Source organism: Panthera tigris, chromosome B3, assembly GCF_018350195.1.
Source record: "Panthera tigris isolate Pti1 chromosome B3, P.tigris_Pti1_mat1.1, whole genome shotgun sequence".
Lineage (NCBI taxonomy): Eukaryota > Metazoa > Chordata > Mammalia > Carnivora > Felidae > Panthera > Panthera tigris.
The window spans coordinates 122,602,767-122,621,243 of record NC_056665.1 but is presented as its reverse complement, the minus strand read 5'-3'; the positions used below and the strand labels follow the sequence as shown (position 1 = coordinate 122,621,243).

At 42.3% G+C, this 18,477-nt stretch overlaps 1 protein-coding gene across 9 annotated transcripts in view; it reads right to left on the bottom strand.

Annotated features, from left to right (window-relative positions):
- NRXN3 (neurexin 3) overlaps positions 1 to 18,477 on the bottom strand; it is a 1,570,788-nt gene that overhangs the window by 1,049,405 nt on the left and 502,906 nt on the right. For all 9 annotated transcript variants that reach the window (XM_042990246.1, XM_042990247.1, XM_042990244.1 and 6 more), the window contains 2 exons: positions 7,471 to 7,909; positions 2,650 to 3,033 (listed from right to left, as the gene is read on the bottom strand). In XM_042990246.1, coding sequence (XP_042846180.1) covers positions 2,650 to 3,033; positions 7,471 to 7,909 — 823 coding nt within the window. The remainder of the gene's footprint in view (positions 1 to 2,649; positions 3,034 to 7,470; positions 7,910 to 18,477) is intronic.

Genomic DNA, 18,477 nt, shown 5'->3' with positions numbered 1-18,477 from the left:
CATTTCCAGCATCTAATACAGTGCCTGGAATATGCTAGGGTTTCAATAAATGTCTACATCAGGTATAAAAATGAATAAAAGATACTCAAAGTATCTCCACTGAGAAATCAGTTTCAATAAAGAAAAACAATGTCATTGGAAAACTCTATTTTCTCTGCTAGCAAGTAGAGTCCTACCATTTTTACACTCCACTGATTCACTCTGAACACGGTGTCAGGAACAATACAGGGCCAAAAAACAATTAGCAGGAGAACAAAACAAACGGTTGAACCGTCTGGGATTTGAGCGATGTATAGATCAAATGTCTTAAATTTGCTATGCTCCTTCTCATTTGGCTAGAATAGATGACTTGGCTGCACTGTACCAGGAATAATTGTCCCTCATATATCCCCAATCAGCTGCCTCTTAATGACTAGTCCAAAGTGACAACGTAAAAGGTGCAGTGACTTTCACCGTACTTGGCAAAACTTGGACCAACTCCCATTTATATACCCTTGGAATAGGTGAGCTCAGAGACACCTTGCACCGCTGGCTACAGGAAATCCTCCTGTCTTCAGCAGTCACAAGGTCCTTGAATTGGGAAGAGACCTGAGGGGAGAAGTGGATGTCTGAAGCGATCTTTGGTTCTTATACTACTTTCCATGGTGGTGGAAGATCTGTACCAATGTGGCTTGCACCAAAACTGTCTTACTCATCTCAGACGTCAAATGACCTTTCTATTGACCTAAACCAATACCAGGGTAGTCCAGCTTCCAAACAGATTTGGCAGAAAGTCTAGGAATTTGACAGACTGACCCACCCCATACAGCTGCTTCCTCATCTTAGCTCAAATTCTGCTTGTTGTAGCTTTGAAAATTCAGTGACTGAATTTACATCCCCTAAGCTCCAAATAAGCTCTCTCTTCCTCCTTCACCCCAGTGCTCTGTGTCCTATTTTTGATCCAGCTGTAAAAAAGATCTGCAGTTCTTTTGAAATACCCCTCATCTAATAATATAATTAACCTCACAAAAACCACGCCTTGAAAACATCTTTGTCTCATCATCCAGCCCCTGTTCCTGGATTGTTCCAGGACTCATCCTCATCATCAGACTTGTGATACTGGATAATTCTGGCCACCAGTAGTCTTGAGGGATGAGACCCTGCATGTCCCTCCTCAAGAAAGTCTTCTCTTCTCTGAATCTCCATATCCTCCCAGTCTGGTCCACAAATAGAATCCATGATGCTGGCCTGTATCATTTTATTACTCTTCTTGTATAGGTGTCTCAACTCCTCAGATAAATAAATGATAAACTTCTTGAGAGCAGGAACGATGTCTGTTACAGATGCAGTATCCTTAAAGCCCTTGGATGCTTAAAGCTATGCCCTCAGCAAACACTTGATAACTACAGAAACTATCCTTTCATATAAAATAGAGTTTGACAACCTATGGACAGCCAGCTTGAGTCCATAAGCTTGGCATATAAAAGAATAAAACAAGCTGGAATTGGACACTGCTTAAAGACCAGAATCTCCGTGTCTTGATTCCGTTTCTTTTTACCTTCATCTCTACCCTTCACCCAAGCTGCAAAGTCAGTGTAGATGTAAGATGCTAAAGTGGTGAATGCAAAGGATTGCTCCCAGCACCCTGGCCTGTTTGCTTCCTTCCTCTTCACCTTCACCTACCTCTTATGCCCTTCCTCCCACGTCATGCCACACTCTAGACCTTTCTGGACTTCGTTCAGTTCCTCAACTGTGCCATGGTTTCTTATCTCTGTCCCTTGGCACATTCTGTCTTTCTTGTCTAAGACACATGCCTTCCTCCAACCTCTTTGCAAAGCTAACTCCTAGTCATATTTCAAGTCTCAGATTGCGTATTTCTTCCTGGCATCAGCTTTCTATGAATCCCTACAGGATGGTGGCTCCCCCTGCAGAGGCCTCCCAAACTTTTATTTTCCCTTTAGTGATGTTTATAACAATAATGATGATGGTTACAATCACCAATACTTACTAAGTCACTGCCTGGGAAACTACTCGCTCACTTAATCATCACCATATATTGTGAGGTAGGTGCCTGATTATCCCTATTTTACAGATGAGGAAATCAAGTCTGAAAGATACCAGTTATCTTGATAAAGTTCACAACACCCCATAAGGGTCAGATTTCTCACCCAGTCTGGCTCCAGAGTTCATGTTCTTAACCAATACATCCTGCTGCCGCTTACATGTTTGTAATTATTTCTTTAATGCCTAAATACTCCCAGAGGCAGCAACTCCATGAGAAAAGGCCTGGATCTACCTTCTTCTACAGTGTATTTTTAAAGCCTAGTCCAAGAACTAGCATGTAGAAAGCTCCGAAAAGCTAGATTGCTAGTGTATCCAGAAACCTAAAAGAGAAGTGTGTGCCCACTCTACATAGAAAATGTCTCATATTTAATTGAAAAAGGACCATGATCTTGGTAATACTTATTCTGAAGTTTCCCTTTCTGGGATCCAATCCTAGTTTAACAAATTCAATCATCCAGAATCAGAAAGGGTATAATCTGGGAAGCAGCGAACAAAAGGAAATGCTTCTCTAAAACAAAGAAAGCATGGGTAGTTCCACCGAGGGACACAACTGCCATCCACCGCCCCCACTCGGACCCTGCATGCCACCCACGAGGGCCAACTCACCCCTTTCACAGGTCCTTCCCCAGTAGCCTGTGCCGGTGCAGTCGCAGATGAAGCGGTTCCAACCGTCCTTGCACACAGCATTGTTCTTGCAGGGGTAGCTGTCACACTGCTTAGCGCTCATCCGTGAACAGGAGGACTTGACGCCCGCAGCGTTCTGCATCTCCGCCAGCTGCCGGATGTTCTTGCTGCGCCCGTCGATGAACAGGTCACGGATGCAGCCCACATAGCCGTAGTTGAGCATGGCAGTCCAGAGCTCAGTGGGGAGGATGAGGCCAGCACGGTTCTCTGGCAGCCCGCCCAGGTACATGTCCCCCTCCAGGTCCAGGATCTCACTCTCCCCGCTGGCAGTGAATGGCGTGCGCCTGCTGTTCACTGATATGGTACCTGGGATGGGAGGACAGAAACAGAGTGAGCTAACAGCCCTCTCGGCATCTCAGGTCAGGCTGCCAGTCAATGAGCCAAATGACAGAAGACCAGTAGGTGAGTTCAGAGACCAGTGTTGCCTGGTCAGGTGGGAACAATACAAGCAAGGGAGTCAAATGCTTCAAGACAGTAGAAAGGATAACGTAGGCCATTTGGTTCCAGTCTTTGCCACTAAGACAATCTCACTGACAGGAGGATTCAGGACCATCTCAGTCAACTAACACCTTACGTGGTATCTTGTCTCTACAGAGTCTTGGCTGAAAGGTCACATACCATACAGGTTGAGAGCAGCACGGCAGATGCCTCAGTTTAAACCCCAGCTCTACCATGTACTAGCTGTGTAACCCTGAAGAAGTGATCTCACCTCCGGAGGCCTTAACATCCTCATCTGTAAAATGGGAAAATAATCGTCCCCACCTCACAGACTGGTGTGACGATTAAATGAGTTGATATATATAAAGTGCCCCTGTGTGTCTGGGACAGAGTAAGGACTCTGGAAGTACTTGAGTCTTTATCACCCGCTTGCCATCCGCAAAGGATGGAACCCTCCATGCACTGATACCCTCCACACTAGCATTAGCTACCAGCCCTGCCAGTGAATATCTGGAGCATTGCCTTTGAGAACTTTTACCTGGGACATGTTTGTTTATTCATTTAACAAATATGTATTTTCCACCTGTGTGTTTCTGGCATTCTTGTAGGCACAGAGATGAACTTGACAGGTTATGTCTCTGTCCTTCTAGTGCATATAGTCCAGAGCAGAGGACAGAAGGTAAATACATCACTCAACAAACAAGAGAAATTAGGTAATGGTAGGTACTAGGAGGAGAGCAAAGTGGGCACTGGGGTAGCAGCCTATGGGGTCTAATTTAAAACATATTGTGAGCGGGGTGCCTGGGTGGCTCAGTCGGGTAAGCGTCCGACTTCGGCTCAGGTCATGATCTCACGGTCTGTGAGTTCGAGCCCCGCGTTGGGCTCTGTGCTGACAGCTCAAAGCCTGGAGCCTGCTTTGGATTCTGTGTCTCCCTCTCTCTCTGCCCCTCCCCCGCTCATGCTCTGCCTCTGTCAAAAATAAACAAACATTAAAAAACTTTTTTAGATAAAAAAATAAAACGTATTGTCAGCGAAGGCCTCTCTGGCAGGTGATAGGTATGCTGAAACCACAATATTGAAATGGACCCAACCATACCAAGTCTAGGGGAAGAATATGCCAGGCAGGGGAAATGGTACCTGCAAAGGCCATGGGGTAAGCCAGAGTACGGCTAGGGTTGAAGGGCACAAGGGGTGAGCGGGAGATGAAATCCGAGAGGCAGACCAAACACAGTAGCAGGAGGGTCGGGGATCCATCAACGTGACTGTGGAAGGTACATACATACAGCCTGGCCTGGGAACTTGGACCTGGCATTCAGCTCCTAAGTGGCCTTCTGACCCCAGCCAGTCCCTGAGCCATTTTACAGCCCAGTTTCCTAAACTATACAATCAAGGTGATATCTAAACATGCCAGAAATGTAAAAACTTTAGTATTCTTAAAGTGCTTTATTGGTACCAGCATAAGTAGGCCGGCCATCCATCAGCTAGCCTTCACTTCTGTCTGAGTCTCAATCCCCTGGGCTACCAAGGGGAGAGTCTGAAGGGCCGAAAAGATCAAATAAGATCAAGAATGAGAAGTACACTCCAGGTTACAAAGCCAGCATAATAGGCCTCTGGGTGGATTACACCAACAGCAACTTCCTCTACTCCATCCTAGAAGTTTTCTCCTGGAAAAATCGGATTTGTGTTTCTGGGTTTTGTTTGTTTGTTTTTAATCTTTTAGAAACCTATGGAACAATAATTACGTCCTGGCCACCATTTTAAGTACTGCATGTGCTTTTCTGGACTTGATCCTCAGAACAATCCAGCAAGGTAGGAGTTAATATGTACGCTCTTTCACAAATGAGGAAGTTGAGGTTTGCATCTCCTGTTCTCTTGCACTACTTGCTTTCTCTACCCTCCACAAGCCCACAGAGCTGCTTGATCCTGAACCTGGAGGAACAGTTATTGATAAACAAGGACAGCATCAGACCCAATTTAAATGCTGGAGCCATAAATACATCCTGAGGAAAATCCGTCCTCTGAGTGGGTGACCACAACTGTTTTGAATGCACATAATTCAGTTTCAAGAATCAGTCTCCTAACTGGGGAGTGATCATAATACTTTTCCCATGTCATTCTTCGGGATGAACAGGGAAGGAGGCACCACACTCGCAAATACAGATGTTTTCATAACTATTCATTTTGGAACAGGTTCATAACTAAAAACATACCAGAAAACACTCTCATGAAGAAATGAAGTTTAATAGATCATATTAAAATTTTATGTTATGCTGCTTTCATGGGACAGTTATTTGTTTACTCAGTAAACTATTATAGGCTTTGATCAAATTTATCAGTATTGGCCAATTCTATGGCTCCCAGAAAAGAAATTCAAGGCTTCTGAAATCCAGATATATTTGTCAGATAGGTCCACTGATGGATCTAACAAAATAACTACATCACTGGAAAAGCAATTAGTGCTGGGAATAAACAGAAGTAAACATATGGCAAGCTTAGGTGTTCTCACCTGCCTGTGACACAGATAAGTAACCTTTAAGCTATGTCAGGTCTAGATTAACCAATCATGACACCCATCAACCATAGTAGAACTCCAGAGACCCAGAACACATAGTCCTGAAACCAAGAGAGGTGTTTCCCTTATAATTTTAATTTTTTTAAAGTTTATTTATTTATTTCTTTTGAGAGACAGACAGACAGACAGCATGAGTGGGGGCAGGAGCAGAAAGAGAGGGAGACAGAGAATGCCAAGCAGGCTCCGCACTGTCGGCATGGAGCCCAACACAGGGCTCGGACTCACGAAACCATGAGATCACGACACCAGCCAAAACCAAGTCGGATGCTCAACCGACTGAGCCACCCAGGCACCCCTCCCTTATAATTTTAGGATAGTTTTTTTGCTCTGCCCCTGCTGACGTTTTATGGATAAATTTAGAAAGGGAGAGAAAAAGATCTTCCCTCCAGAGAAATTAGTTTTTTTGTGTCTTTTTCTGTTAAAAATGCACAAACTGTTCATTCTTACTCAACAAGCACATTTAATTTGAAGCCTCTTGGTTCTGATTAGATTTCAGACAATCAATAAAGCATCCTGCTGGGCACTAAACCATCCAGGGCTGCAATCTGCCACCCGTCTGCCCTCTGAACGGAACCCATCCAGCTCCTCCTAAGGGTAATATTGCTCATCTCTGTCATCTCTCTGGCTAGGGAATTATACAGAAAAGCTCATTCCTGGCTGCAGCCTTTTGAGGGAATCTATTGTTTTCTATTATTGGCCAAGTGTGCCTACAAAAAAATTCCCAGATGAAAGACAAGGAGGGAGAATCCTTAAAAATACAGCAAATATAGCCAAGACCCTTCCTGAGTATAATTCTCTAAATGGAGAATCAGGAAATAAGTGTGAAATCCAAATGCTCTAGTTACCACTCTGGGTGAAATGTCCTTTCTGGTGGCACAGAATGTGACCTTCATTGCCACATGGTCCATAGAAAGCTATGCAAACTGTTCAGGCATTCAAAAGCTCCAGACTCTCTATATGCGCGCGCACGTGTGTGTGTGTGTGTGTGTGTGTGTGTGTGTTTTCCCTCCCTCTCTTTGTTATAATTCCACAGTAGCTATGTACTGCCTGGGGCTAGCTTGTTTGATCTGCGGCTGCAGAAACAAACAAAGCCGTTTAAACCAAATGTAAAAGGTTATGAAGAGGAAGGGAGAGTTAGTGAGGTCTGAGCAAAGAGTGAAATATAGGCTCTCACACCAAAGGAAGGGTTTAAATTGAACATGACTTCAGGAAAAATCAATTTGCTTTTTCCTTTCTTGTCTTAATTTCTCCCTGCAACATGACTCTTGCCAATTATTGAAGGGTGTATCGTTGCATAAACTCTCACAGAGTGAGGCTTATCCTACAGAGTAATCACATAATGCAGCATCTGTGATGTCACAATCGGTTTCCATGGTGATGAGAAAACGGAGAAGAAGAAAAGGGGGTGGGGGAAACATCACACCAGTGACATGACAGTCTCTTTGGTAGCAGTGGAAATGCTACTTGTAAAATCATCCTTGGCTCCAGGGTCTTGAAGCTCTCACAGAGACAGCTGTGTGGTGAGTGACAAGGGAGAGAGGAAGGGACGAGACAGATAACTTGTTCAGAAACATAATCTTACAACAACCATTAAAGAGAACAGCAAGAGTCAACATGCATGCAAGCACAAACATAAAATAAAAATTGTAAAATACAAAAAATACAAAGCCATGAAACAGACTAAGATGCTGCAGTTTTCCTCTTTTCCGAGTCACAATCCCACCTTCTCCTACCTGATCTGCCATCTCGCTGAATGTCCACATGGTACCATTCCCCATCGTTGGCTTTCTTCTGAGTGGCCTTCACTTTGATGGTGCCTGAGCCCATGTCAAGCAGCAGGTAGAGGTTGCCATCGAGGAGTTCCACAGCAAAGAAGTCCACCTTGGTGTTCTTCTGGCTCCGAGCATCCTTCCTCTCTTGGGGCTTGCCGTGAGTGAAGAGGATCAGGCCGTTGGGCTCAGTGGTACGGAAGTCAAAGGAGATGGAACCCATGCGTTTGGTGTTCCACTTGGGCAAACTGATGTACGCCTCTGGGGTCTCGAAGTTGATGGGGTCCAGCGTGGCCACATTCTCACACTTGAATACAACTTCCCCATAGATCTTCATCTTGGTGTCCCCAATCCGGGCCAGGCGAGACAGCTCCAGACGGATGTCATTATTCTTATAAACAACCTGTCAAAAGCCAAACAAGTGCCATATGAATCAATCTTGCAAACAGTTACCATCCACTGTTCACTGGGCACCTGGGTAAAAGGCCCAAGAAAAGACTTCAGGATACAATATGTCTCAAACAATATGAGAAACATGAGATACAGCATGTGAAAAAGCAACTGAAGAGACTTCTGGGATACACATAAGCCTTGAATAAGCCCCCACATTTCCATTTTATTACTTTTGTGTTGTCTCCTTCTGGTCAATTTTTTGTGATATCAGAAAGTTATATGATATAAGCTTGCAAGGAGAAATCGATAGAGTATGAGTTACACAAATACTAATACTTAAATACAAAGATATTTGCTGAAGTGTAGTAAAAGGCCAGAAACAACCTGAATGGCCATCAATAACAACAGACTGGCACATCCTGATGATGGACAATTATGCAGTCCTTAAAAACAAGGTAGTTCTCTGGGACCTCTTGGGTGGCTCAGTCAGTTAAGTGTCCGACTCTTGATCTTGGCTCAGGTCATTATCTCATGGTCGTGGGCAAGCCTTGCACCGATTCTCTCTCTCCTTCTGCCTTTTCCCCTCCTCTCTTTCTCAAAAGTAAAAAAAAATTAATAATAATAAACAAAAATCAAGGCAGTGCTCTGGTTTTGACATGGATGCTCTCCAAGAAATATTGTTAAGTGAAATTAGCAAGGAGCATAAAAGAGTGTATACTACAGTATTGTGTTAAGAGTGTGTGTTTTTGATATGTGTTTATGCATATGGATATGCACACATATATGAGCACTATCATTGTGTTAAGTGTGTGTGTGTTCAATATAAAAACTATTATGCACTCATAAATGCATAAAACATCTTTGGAAGGAAACACAGAAAATTATAAAATTGTCACTGGTGAGTGGATCTGTCAGATTAATATTCAGGAATGGAGGGAGACTGACTTTTCACTGTACCGTATTGCATCGTTTCATTTTTTTTCACCATGGAGATGTGTTAAGAGTTGGTGGGGAATGAAATCTGTGTTTTGTGCACATTTTGTACACCCTGTATACACACAATGGTGGGAGAATGAAACACCCTACAATATTAAAAAAAAAAAAAACTATTATGACTTTAAAAATCTGGTGTAATCCACGTAAAAGCAGGGATTAATGCTATTTCCCAAAATTAGAATTTCAAAGAGGTGTTGTTGTTACTGGAACTGAATTTTGATTGCAGTGCCCTGGGATGGGTCTTGGTCCTGTGATCTCTAAGTAACATCACATTTACCCAATAAACAAGAAAAAAAATTAAAGGGAAAGGGGCTAACATTGTAGTATTGATTATGGCAATCACGTTGCTATGTCCTTTACATTATCCTATTCAAATTCTAAGTCAGGATCCGGATTTAGGCTAAAGTCCTACATCTACTACCTACAAGCTGTGTGACCTTGGCAAAGTTGTTGAACTTACCTGGGTCTCTTTTCTCCTCTGAAAATGGGAATACAGGGGTAAATTATTTTTCAAGGATGAAATGAGTCAGTACATACATGTAAAGCACTTAGAAGGGCACAGAGTAGGAACATAAAAATCTCAGGTACTTTGGTGGTAGTTGTTGTAGCTGTAAATCAAATTTCATCCTTTCCACAGTCTAAAAAAGGTTGTAACATCATCTTCATTTTCAGTAAAAAATGGACTTAAGTACTAGAATAAGTCTTACAATTTATCTCAGTGATGAAAAGGTAATTAGATGGGTCATTCCAGTACATCATTTAATCTCTAACACCAGAACTGTTTCCCTTTTAATATACAACTAATGACAAAGAATTGAAAATGCCTCACATATTATATGACCTTGACAATGAGCATAGCCATAGTCAATAACGCTGCAAATAACAATGATACTAATATTTATTGAGCACCTACTGCCAGATACTATGTGAGGAGCTAAAGCCTACCATCCCATTAGATCCCAGTAACACCCATTTGAGATACCTACCATCATTCCCCTCTTTTTACAGATGTCAACAGATGTGGAAAGTAGTTAAGGAACCAGTTCACAGTCACAATAGCTGGTAACTGGCAGACCAGGACTTGAACCCAGGGAGTTGGGCTCTCACATCCATGTGTTTTGCCACCATGGACACTCAGAGTGAGGTCCCACTAGCAGCACCTGTGAAGCTCATCTTTACCATTACATGGAAAATCATGCACATTCAGCTTCCTAATTCAAAAGCTGAATTTCTCATCTTAGCACTACTGCACTGACCATGTGAACAGGGGAAACACTGCAAGATCCTTAGGCTATCAATGACTGGAGTGAACCAGAAAAAGAAACAAAGTTTAATGACTGGCAGCTTCTCCTTTCTAACCCCACCTATTGCGCCTGGGCATGTGAGATCTGTCATAAACAAACTTTGGCTTTCTCTGCATTGGAGTAAATGCCTATGACTACAGCTCCTTGTTAAGATTAATTGTTAATATATAACAACAGCTCATCCTGTGATGGAGGGGGGAGGGGGAGACTGAGGCTTGGTTCCATTGAATAATAAATGGAAAAGGAACTCAGGCACCCCTACAGGAGGCAGACGAGAAAAAAGAAAAAAGCCTTTTAAAGGGATGCAGGGTACCATGAAGAGGGGCTCTTCTCTGGGAAAGTTACACAGCTGAGACTAAGACCCAAGGTGAATAACTAGAATCCAGGTTTCCAGAGAGACAGACAGGAGAATCAGGGCCACAAACTGGCCAATGATAACAAGACTTCTCTCAAAAGCTCTCTGAAGGTGAGCTCTCTACCTGCTCCATGGCCTGGAAATTATTTGTCTATTTATATGGAGTTGCCTCACCTTTCTCACAGACAGCTGGATAACCTCTCTGAGTCCCATTTCCAAAGGCAGGAACCTCAAAACCTATTCTAGGAATGGCTCCCCTTTCCCTTCCAAGGCTGTTATCAGGATTGAGGGGGATGTTATACGTGGTACAATACAGAAAATTCTAAACTAGTGGATCAACCTAGGAAGAAATAATAGTATACCCTGGTCTCCAGTGGTGTTGGGATACTGTTAGAAACTGACAGGGGTCTGAACTGAAGTTCTGCTGAGAAGAAAGGGACAGGAGGACAGGGGTCTTGTAGCCTTGTGGTCCTCAACTGAGAAGTTCCATGGCTGGCATCCTCGCCTTCCCTACCTGCCTGGGATAGGACCATGGCCAGGGCCACAGCCACACAAAAGTGTACCAGTGCCTCGGGTAGGGCATGGAGGTAAGAAACCCTGCTGGACCCCCTTACAAGGCAAATTAGTATCTGGTACAGTGTTCTCTGTGAAACCAGACTTGCAGCTAAAGGAAAGACCCCAACTGATGACTAAACTAGGAAGAAATGTGGCATCGAGTGACAGCAGCCTTAGCTGACAAGCTGCCCCAACGAAGAGCAATTAAAGACAAGTGGAAGTGGTTCCCCATGAGGGAAGATGTGACACAGCCAAAGAGAGACAGAGTCACAAACAATGACAAGCTGGTCTGACTACCCCACACGTGGGTTTGTAAAGATGGCCACGTGGACCACAATGCAGCTCATGCCTGGGAGGCCAGACAGTAAAATAGTTGAGGACAGAGTCTCAGAGTTGAGACACACTCTCTCAGAAAAGCTGTACTTCTATACCTCCACAATCTCCACAATCTCTGCTACAAAAGCACAAAGGAGCAGTATCAGGAGTAAGGCAAGACATGAAAGCAGGAACAATGTAACAAAAACAGTTTGCATCTTGTGAGCATCTGCTATGCGTCAGACAATAAGCAAGTGAAATAGGCAGCATTAGAGGGCGTAACTGGAACTCGAACCCAGATCTCTCTGACTGCACAAGATGGGACAATACTCTAGGAGTGGCAGTTTCTAGGCTCTCCTGTGGCCCATACTTACCCATAAAGCAAAAACCCCTTCATCAATCACAAAACCACACTCAACTCCGCCCAGAAGTGCAAAGCCCTTCACCCCTGGTAGATCCCACCGTTCCCCACTCAGGAGTCACTTCAGAGGCCTCTGTCTGAGCTCAAGTGTGAAGGCTTCTGCATCTTTGCTCACCACGTTTTCCAGGCTACCATGCTTTTCTCTCCTCTCCTGGCATCCTTTCACCAGGATATATATATATATATATATATATATATATATATATACATACATACATACATATATATATACATATATATACATACATACATATATACATACATATATATATACATATATATATACATACATATATACATACATATATATATACATATATATATATATATATGTATATATATATATAAGCCCACTTCAGGTCCTCTCTGGCTGCTCTGATCCTGTTGATCCTGTCATTTGATAAACTCAGAATCCTCATACTGGCTACTAGTGATGTGGCTGCTTTCCTATTGCCCAAACCACCTGCCCTGATTGGAAAAGGAGTAACTCTTCAAACTTACATGATGTGTCTTTTACATTAAACTCTTCCATGGCACTTGAGTTATATGGCAGGTCCGTGAGAATAAATCTAAGGAGTAGAGACAGTCCCAGCTCACAGATGTACTTCTCTCTCTTGCATCTTTTCCTAGGCCACTCTATTCTCAGCTTCCTGAGAACAGGCTTTCATGCCCTCTGCTATATATGCCACAGCCCTCTGCACTCCAGCAAGGAAACTAGAAGGAATGAGGGGATGTGGGCATGTGCCCTGCAGTGCCCAGATGGCCTTTTGGTACTTTTTATCCTGTGCAGGAATAGGAGAGTATCAACCTGGCCTTTGTTCTCTTGTTTTTAAAAAGCATCTTCAATCCTCTGTGGGTCTATATGTAGGACAATTTCTATAAAAACCACTAGGTCAGCTTATCAGACCATCATTTATAGGTCCATGACTTGATGCCTGAGCACCACTGCTCTGATCCAGGTCAGTGGATGATGTTTGAAATTCAGGATGCTAGGGGACATTCTCTGAAGTGTCTAGACTAAACAAAACAGAACGGTGAGAAGCCAGTGTCAGGGTGCCTTGATATGGAACAGTGTTGATTACACATCCCAGTAAAGCCTTTCAACTTTATACCTATGTGTGGGGCAGTGTACACAGGGCAAGCAAAAGACAAAGATGTATTTATCCCCCCACTGCATTTAATCCATTGACAATAGATAATAATAAAATGAGCTTTTTCTCTACGGCTTCCAGGATAGTGCTGCTTCTAGATAAACGTTCAGGCTAATCTTATTACTGGGTAACATTCCCACTCAGGGTAAAAACATAAAGAAGCAGCACTGTGAAAGAATCTTGCTTCCGGGGTTGCCACATCCTACCTTCTCTACCCTACTTCCCCTCTGTCCTTCAGGCAACTGATATCTCTGGTCTGCTGTGAATTCCTCTCCTATGACCAGACTGCTCCACTCATTTGTCACTCAAAACATGCAACCTCATAATCCTTAAATAAGCACAGGTCTTATCTCTTCAACAGACCTCAAACACCTATCAGCAAAAAAATATGCACCACACCTTTTAAAATTGCAAACAGCACCTGGTTGTACAGGTGCTTAATAAATGCTCATGTCTGCATTAAATTGTATGTTGGACTCAAGTGGCAACGCAGTGGTTCATATCGTGGGTTTCGCAATCTCTCCGGCCAGGGTTGAGTCCTGATCCATCCATGGCGGCTATGGGACCTTGGATAAAATCATTAATATGTCTCTACCTCAGAGTCTTTCACTGTAGAAATGTGGATAACACGTCTCACTTCACAGTATTGTTAAAAAAACAAAAACAAAAACAAATAAGATATCGTTGTACATAGAAATACTTGACACAGTTCCTGGAACTTCATAAGCACTCAACAAATGGTAGTTATCACTATTAATGTTGTCATTTTTCTGTGAAAAGCCAGAGCTAAATCAACAGACAGAAAAGCCTGGCATCAAGCCACTGGGAGAAAAGATTTCCTCTGAGGATAAGTTCTAAGGTGCCTGTCAGCTCAAGAGACAGGGATCAAACTAGTAACAGACTAGATTTAACTAATGCTAAAGTAAAAATAAAAATAAATATCTACATAATATATGTAATTGACTAATGTGGCATTTATATATATTACAAATGGTGGGCATTCCTTATTTCTCTCACTCTTCCTCCCTCTCTCTCTCTCCCCCCACTCTCTCCCTTTCTCTCTCTCTCTCTCTCTCTCTCTCTCTCTCTCTCTCTCTCACACACACACACACACACACACACACACACAGCATATACATGCACAGATTTAAGATTCATTATCATTCACGTTTTCTATCAGAATGTACTACTGACCAAACCCCAACAGTGAAGTCCAAACACAATGTGACAGCAGATGGTCCTCTGAGCGTCCAAAGTCAGAAGAGCCAGTATTTGGCATGGCTGGGGCCACATCTGCATCTATGGTCTTGCTAACAGGGGTCAGTGAACTAACTCTGCCTGCTGAGCTGGAGCTGACATCAAACCTGAGACCCAAAGCCCCAACTGCTACATACCATGGATGCCACCATTTTCATGCTTTATATTCTGTTAACAGCGGTGAAGATCCACCAAAGATAAAAACTAAGCACAAGAAATAGAAAATGGGAACTGAGTTTCAGACTTGCTAAGACAGTAGCAGAATGTCAACTGTAAATCAAATTTTTTTTAATGCTGAGCGATCCAACACTCTGTGGGTAAAAGAAAACATAGCTGCAAGCTGGATCTCATGAGGGACCACCAGTGTATATAATCTCTAATCCATGGTCCCATTTGTAAGAAAGTGGCCAGGAAAAGATAAAAGGGACATAAGACAAGCTGGAGTGACAGGAAAAAAAAAAATCCAGGCAAACTGATGTTAAATCACCAAAGTCCTCAGTCCCTTCCTCATTTTGAAAACAGCATCCAGTCACCTGGACATATAGGCAATTCAACCAGAGAGAGAGAAAGCTGTGGGCCGGTTACTCTGCCCTCACAAATCAAAAAGCCATGGGTGTTTGCTAATAATGCAATTCATTACCACTTGTGATCAAGAATTAGACAAATATTTGTCCGATGGCTTTTTTGTGAAATGGAAGTAATTATATAGGTTGATGCGTGGTTACAGATGGAGACACTAAGAAGTTGAGAAAGATTTCTAACCCTTAACACAATCACAGGGAAGGTCTCAATTTTATTCAAGGAAGAGAGCTTTTGAGGACTTTATTCAGTTAAAAATGCTGATCAGGAACAGGCCACCATATGTTCAAGTATCCCATGAAAAAAAATTATTGCGAGAGGGAAGATTTGCTGATTCAGGCTTTATCATCCTCACAGCATGTACTAAGCTTCTACTAAATTAATGAAGGAAGAATTTGGCATAGACTACAGACTTGACATAAATAAACCCAGGCAGAGATATAAGACATGAACTTGCATGTAATGGGCCAGAGCTCTGCAAGACATCGTCAACAGATAGTGACGGAAAAGTTTCTAGATGAACTAGAAAAGTTCGCCAGATGACCTTTTTAGCCACACCTGGATATCAAACCCTCCCATGTTCAAGAGCCATGTTGGCAAGTATGTGTCTCCGCTCTTCCTTCCTCACAGGTGACATTCATTGTTAATTGATGTCATTCTATTCTACCCCCTTTCCCATTCAACCTGACTGTAGTCTCAGAATTCTTCTCTACAAAGTTGCCACCAGTCACTGAGAAATATAACTTGAGATGAACCTATTCTCCATCCTTGTTATCCTCTAACATAAAGTCAACTGAATGTAAATTAACTAGCTACACTAAGATATTGGAAACAAAATCCATGTAAATGTGTTAAATAACCACTCTATTTTAGCTCTAGACCACAGGGCATACGAAGGAACATGAGGTGTGATCCCTGCCACTAACATGTTTAGAAAATGTTGGAAAATGCTTAGAGGGGGGATATATTTTATATCAGAATTGTAGTGAGACATATCTGTCACTCTAATTACTGAATGTGCAAGAGCCAGTGATCAGAAACTTAGATCGTTTTCCTCTTCCTTCTGCTTTCCAAGAACAGCACTGTTATGGTCCTCTAGACTGTAAGCTTCATAAACACAGAGGCTGTGTGTTTCTTATGTGGTAGTCAATGCATGCCCAGTGTTTGTAACAAAGTGCCTGGCACACAGTAGAGGTTCAATAAAACGTACTCTCAAACTTCTTGTGTTTACTTATGTACTTAACAGACCTACCCAGTGAATGCCTACATTTCCTTCTTAGAATACTTGATGAGGGCACCAACCTGACTAGAGTGAAAGTTACATGTCACACAGCAGAAGAACAAAGATCAGATGAGTAGGTGGTACCTGATTATGAAAAGCTCTAAAAATATAGACATTATGCAATCGAAAAAAAAAGGAGCCATTAGAGTAGAAAGGAAGCCTTTAACAGTCTGATTGGAAAGGTGACAAAATGTAAAAGGTGCCTTCCTGATTCGCTAGGAATCTACTGTTATTTTTATTCCAAAGACTAGAAATGACTCTAATCATCTCACTATTTTCCCTGAGGATAACATGTCATTCCCCACTTAAACCCTTCAATGATTCTCTATCAACTTCAGAATCAAATGCAAACTTTCACCCATTACATAATAGACTTTTCCTGATCTAGCCCCCACCTCACTGTCAAGTTCTGCAGTTCATCCGGTAAATTCTCCCCGGGATAAGCCTTACCCGGATTTTCTATGTGAATAACCGTTTGCCATCTGAGGCATAGTTTGCGTACCAAATCTTTTGGGAAGCCTTCTCCAACACTCTTACTCACTCTACTCCTACCTACATCTGATTTCCTCCTCTCTGCTCCCAGGGCTCCATATTGTAACTGCTGCCATGGAATTTATCATGCTGTGCTGCATCTGTTTACCCCAGTAGACTGGGAGCTGCTCAAGTGGAGGAAACTGTACCTTTTTTCTGAGTTTCCCAGTGCCTGACACAAAGTCAGTACATATTTGCGGGAAGATGTGAAAGAATGAGAAGGAAGACAGGCAAGAAAATCCCAAAGACTATTTCCTGATGCCTCTAAATCAGTGAGGACTATACTGCAGAAAGAAGCCTCTATATTCCTTCTGCTTGATAAGTGATAAGATGAGAAGAGAGAAAGCTAAAGTATCACATTTAAAAAGAATTTGATAGAATCACTAAATATTTGGTTTTCACTAGTGGGCATGCTTAGGAAATGTGCTTGCATTTTAAGTTTATTAATATAGAAAGTTCTGTACCCATGAGTGGCATCTGTCACTAGTTTATGCATCTTGACAAAACACCAACAGAAGAAGGAGCAAAAAAATCAATCATAAATTCTAGCAAGATACTCGAAGAGATAGGATAACAAAACTCAGCACCAACACTGCCTCCCGCTCTGGAGTATGCTAAGGGAATACTGCCCACCTCTTTATGACAATGTAGCTTGGAATGTCATAGAAAACACATGGATATTTTGAAACAGTACCTCAGAGCCTTTATTCTCCGTATTCAGGGTCAAATAGCAAGAATAAATACCTAACAATGAAGCATTCTGCCACCAGCTACCCTGAAAGAAGATACGTTACAATAGAAATGCCAAATGGCTTTGGGAGAAAGAGATTATATAAAAAGCCCAAAGGCAGAAGAATAGGGAGAAATACTATAAAAAGACCCAATGAAACAGAACCTTCAAGAAGTCTAACACAATTAGCTGGAAACAATAGGAGCATATGAGGAAAGTATTCCATGCAGCCCAGAAGACAGAAGCAGTGAGTTCACAACCATGGATAGTGACGGATGAGACCAAGAGGTGCAGATCAATAGGCAAGTTCAGGAATATTCTCTGTGGCTAAGAAGGCAAGTTCACACAGGTGCTTTCCAGTTTAACTTCCTATAATGTGAAGCCCATTCATTTACACAAAATACACATGGACTAGAGGTGTATGGCTTCCTGATGGAGAAGCAACTTGCAAATAAGGATATCTGCTGGTCAGAAGCAATTACAAACTATTCTCTTGCCCTGGCCTGCTAAGCTGCTCTGCTTCTAGCCTAATGAAGCCTCTAATCAGATGGCTCTTCAAGGTGGTCCAAAGAGCCCCTCTGCAATCAGCAGAAGAGGTAGGAAAAGTGATAGCAAAAATGTGCCAGGCTGGCAGGTAACTGATAACAGAATCATTTCCAACCTGGTAGGAAAGAAAATGAGTTGGGTTCAAACTAACAATAATATAGATAGAAATGCTAGGACTCAAATTGATTTTTTTCTGAACAGGTTTCTTTACCCTTTGTTAACTTCAAAATAGTCATGCAACAAAAAAGGGCGCCCTTCTTTTCTTGGGGCTCTCTTTCAAGGTGATGGTACTCAGCCTCCATACTTAAACCTGTAACTTTACATTGCCTTTAGTAAATCTGTAGAGACCTAGATAACCACTAGATGTCCCTTATGCCATGCAAAACCAACCTGACATGAATTTCACTACCAGTTATACAAATCACATTTGAAGACAGCTTTTCTGAGTCTTGGATCTTAGGTTTCAATTATAATTCCTATTATGACTCACTCCTCTTCATTTACATTATGTCCATGTCTATATTATTTCCATGGTATTTTATTATAAGATACCAAA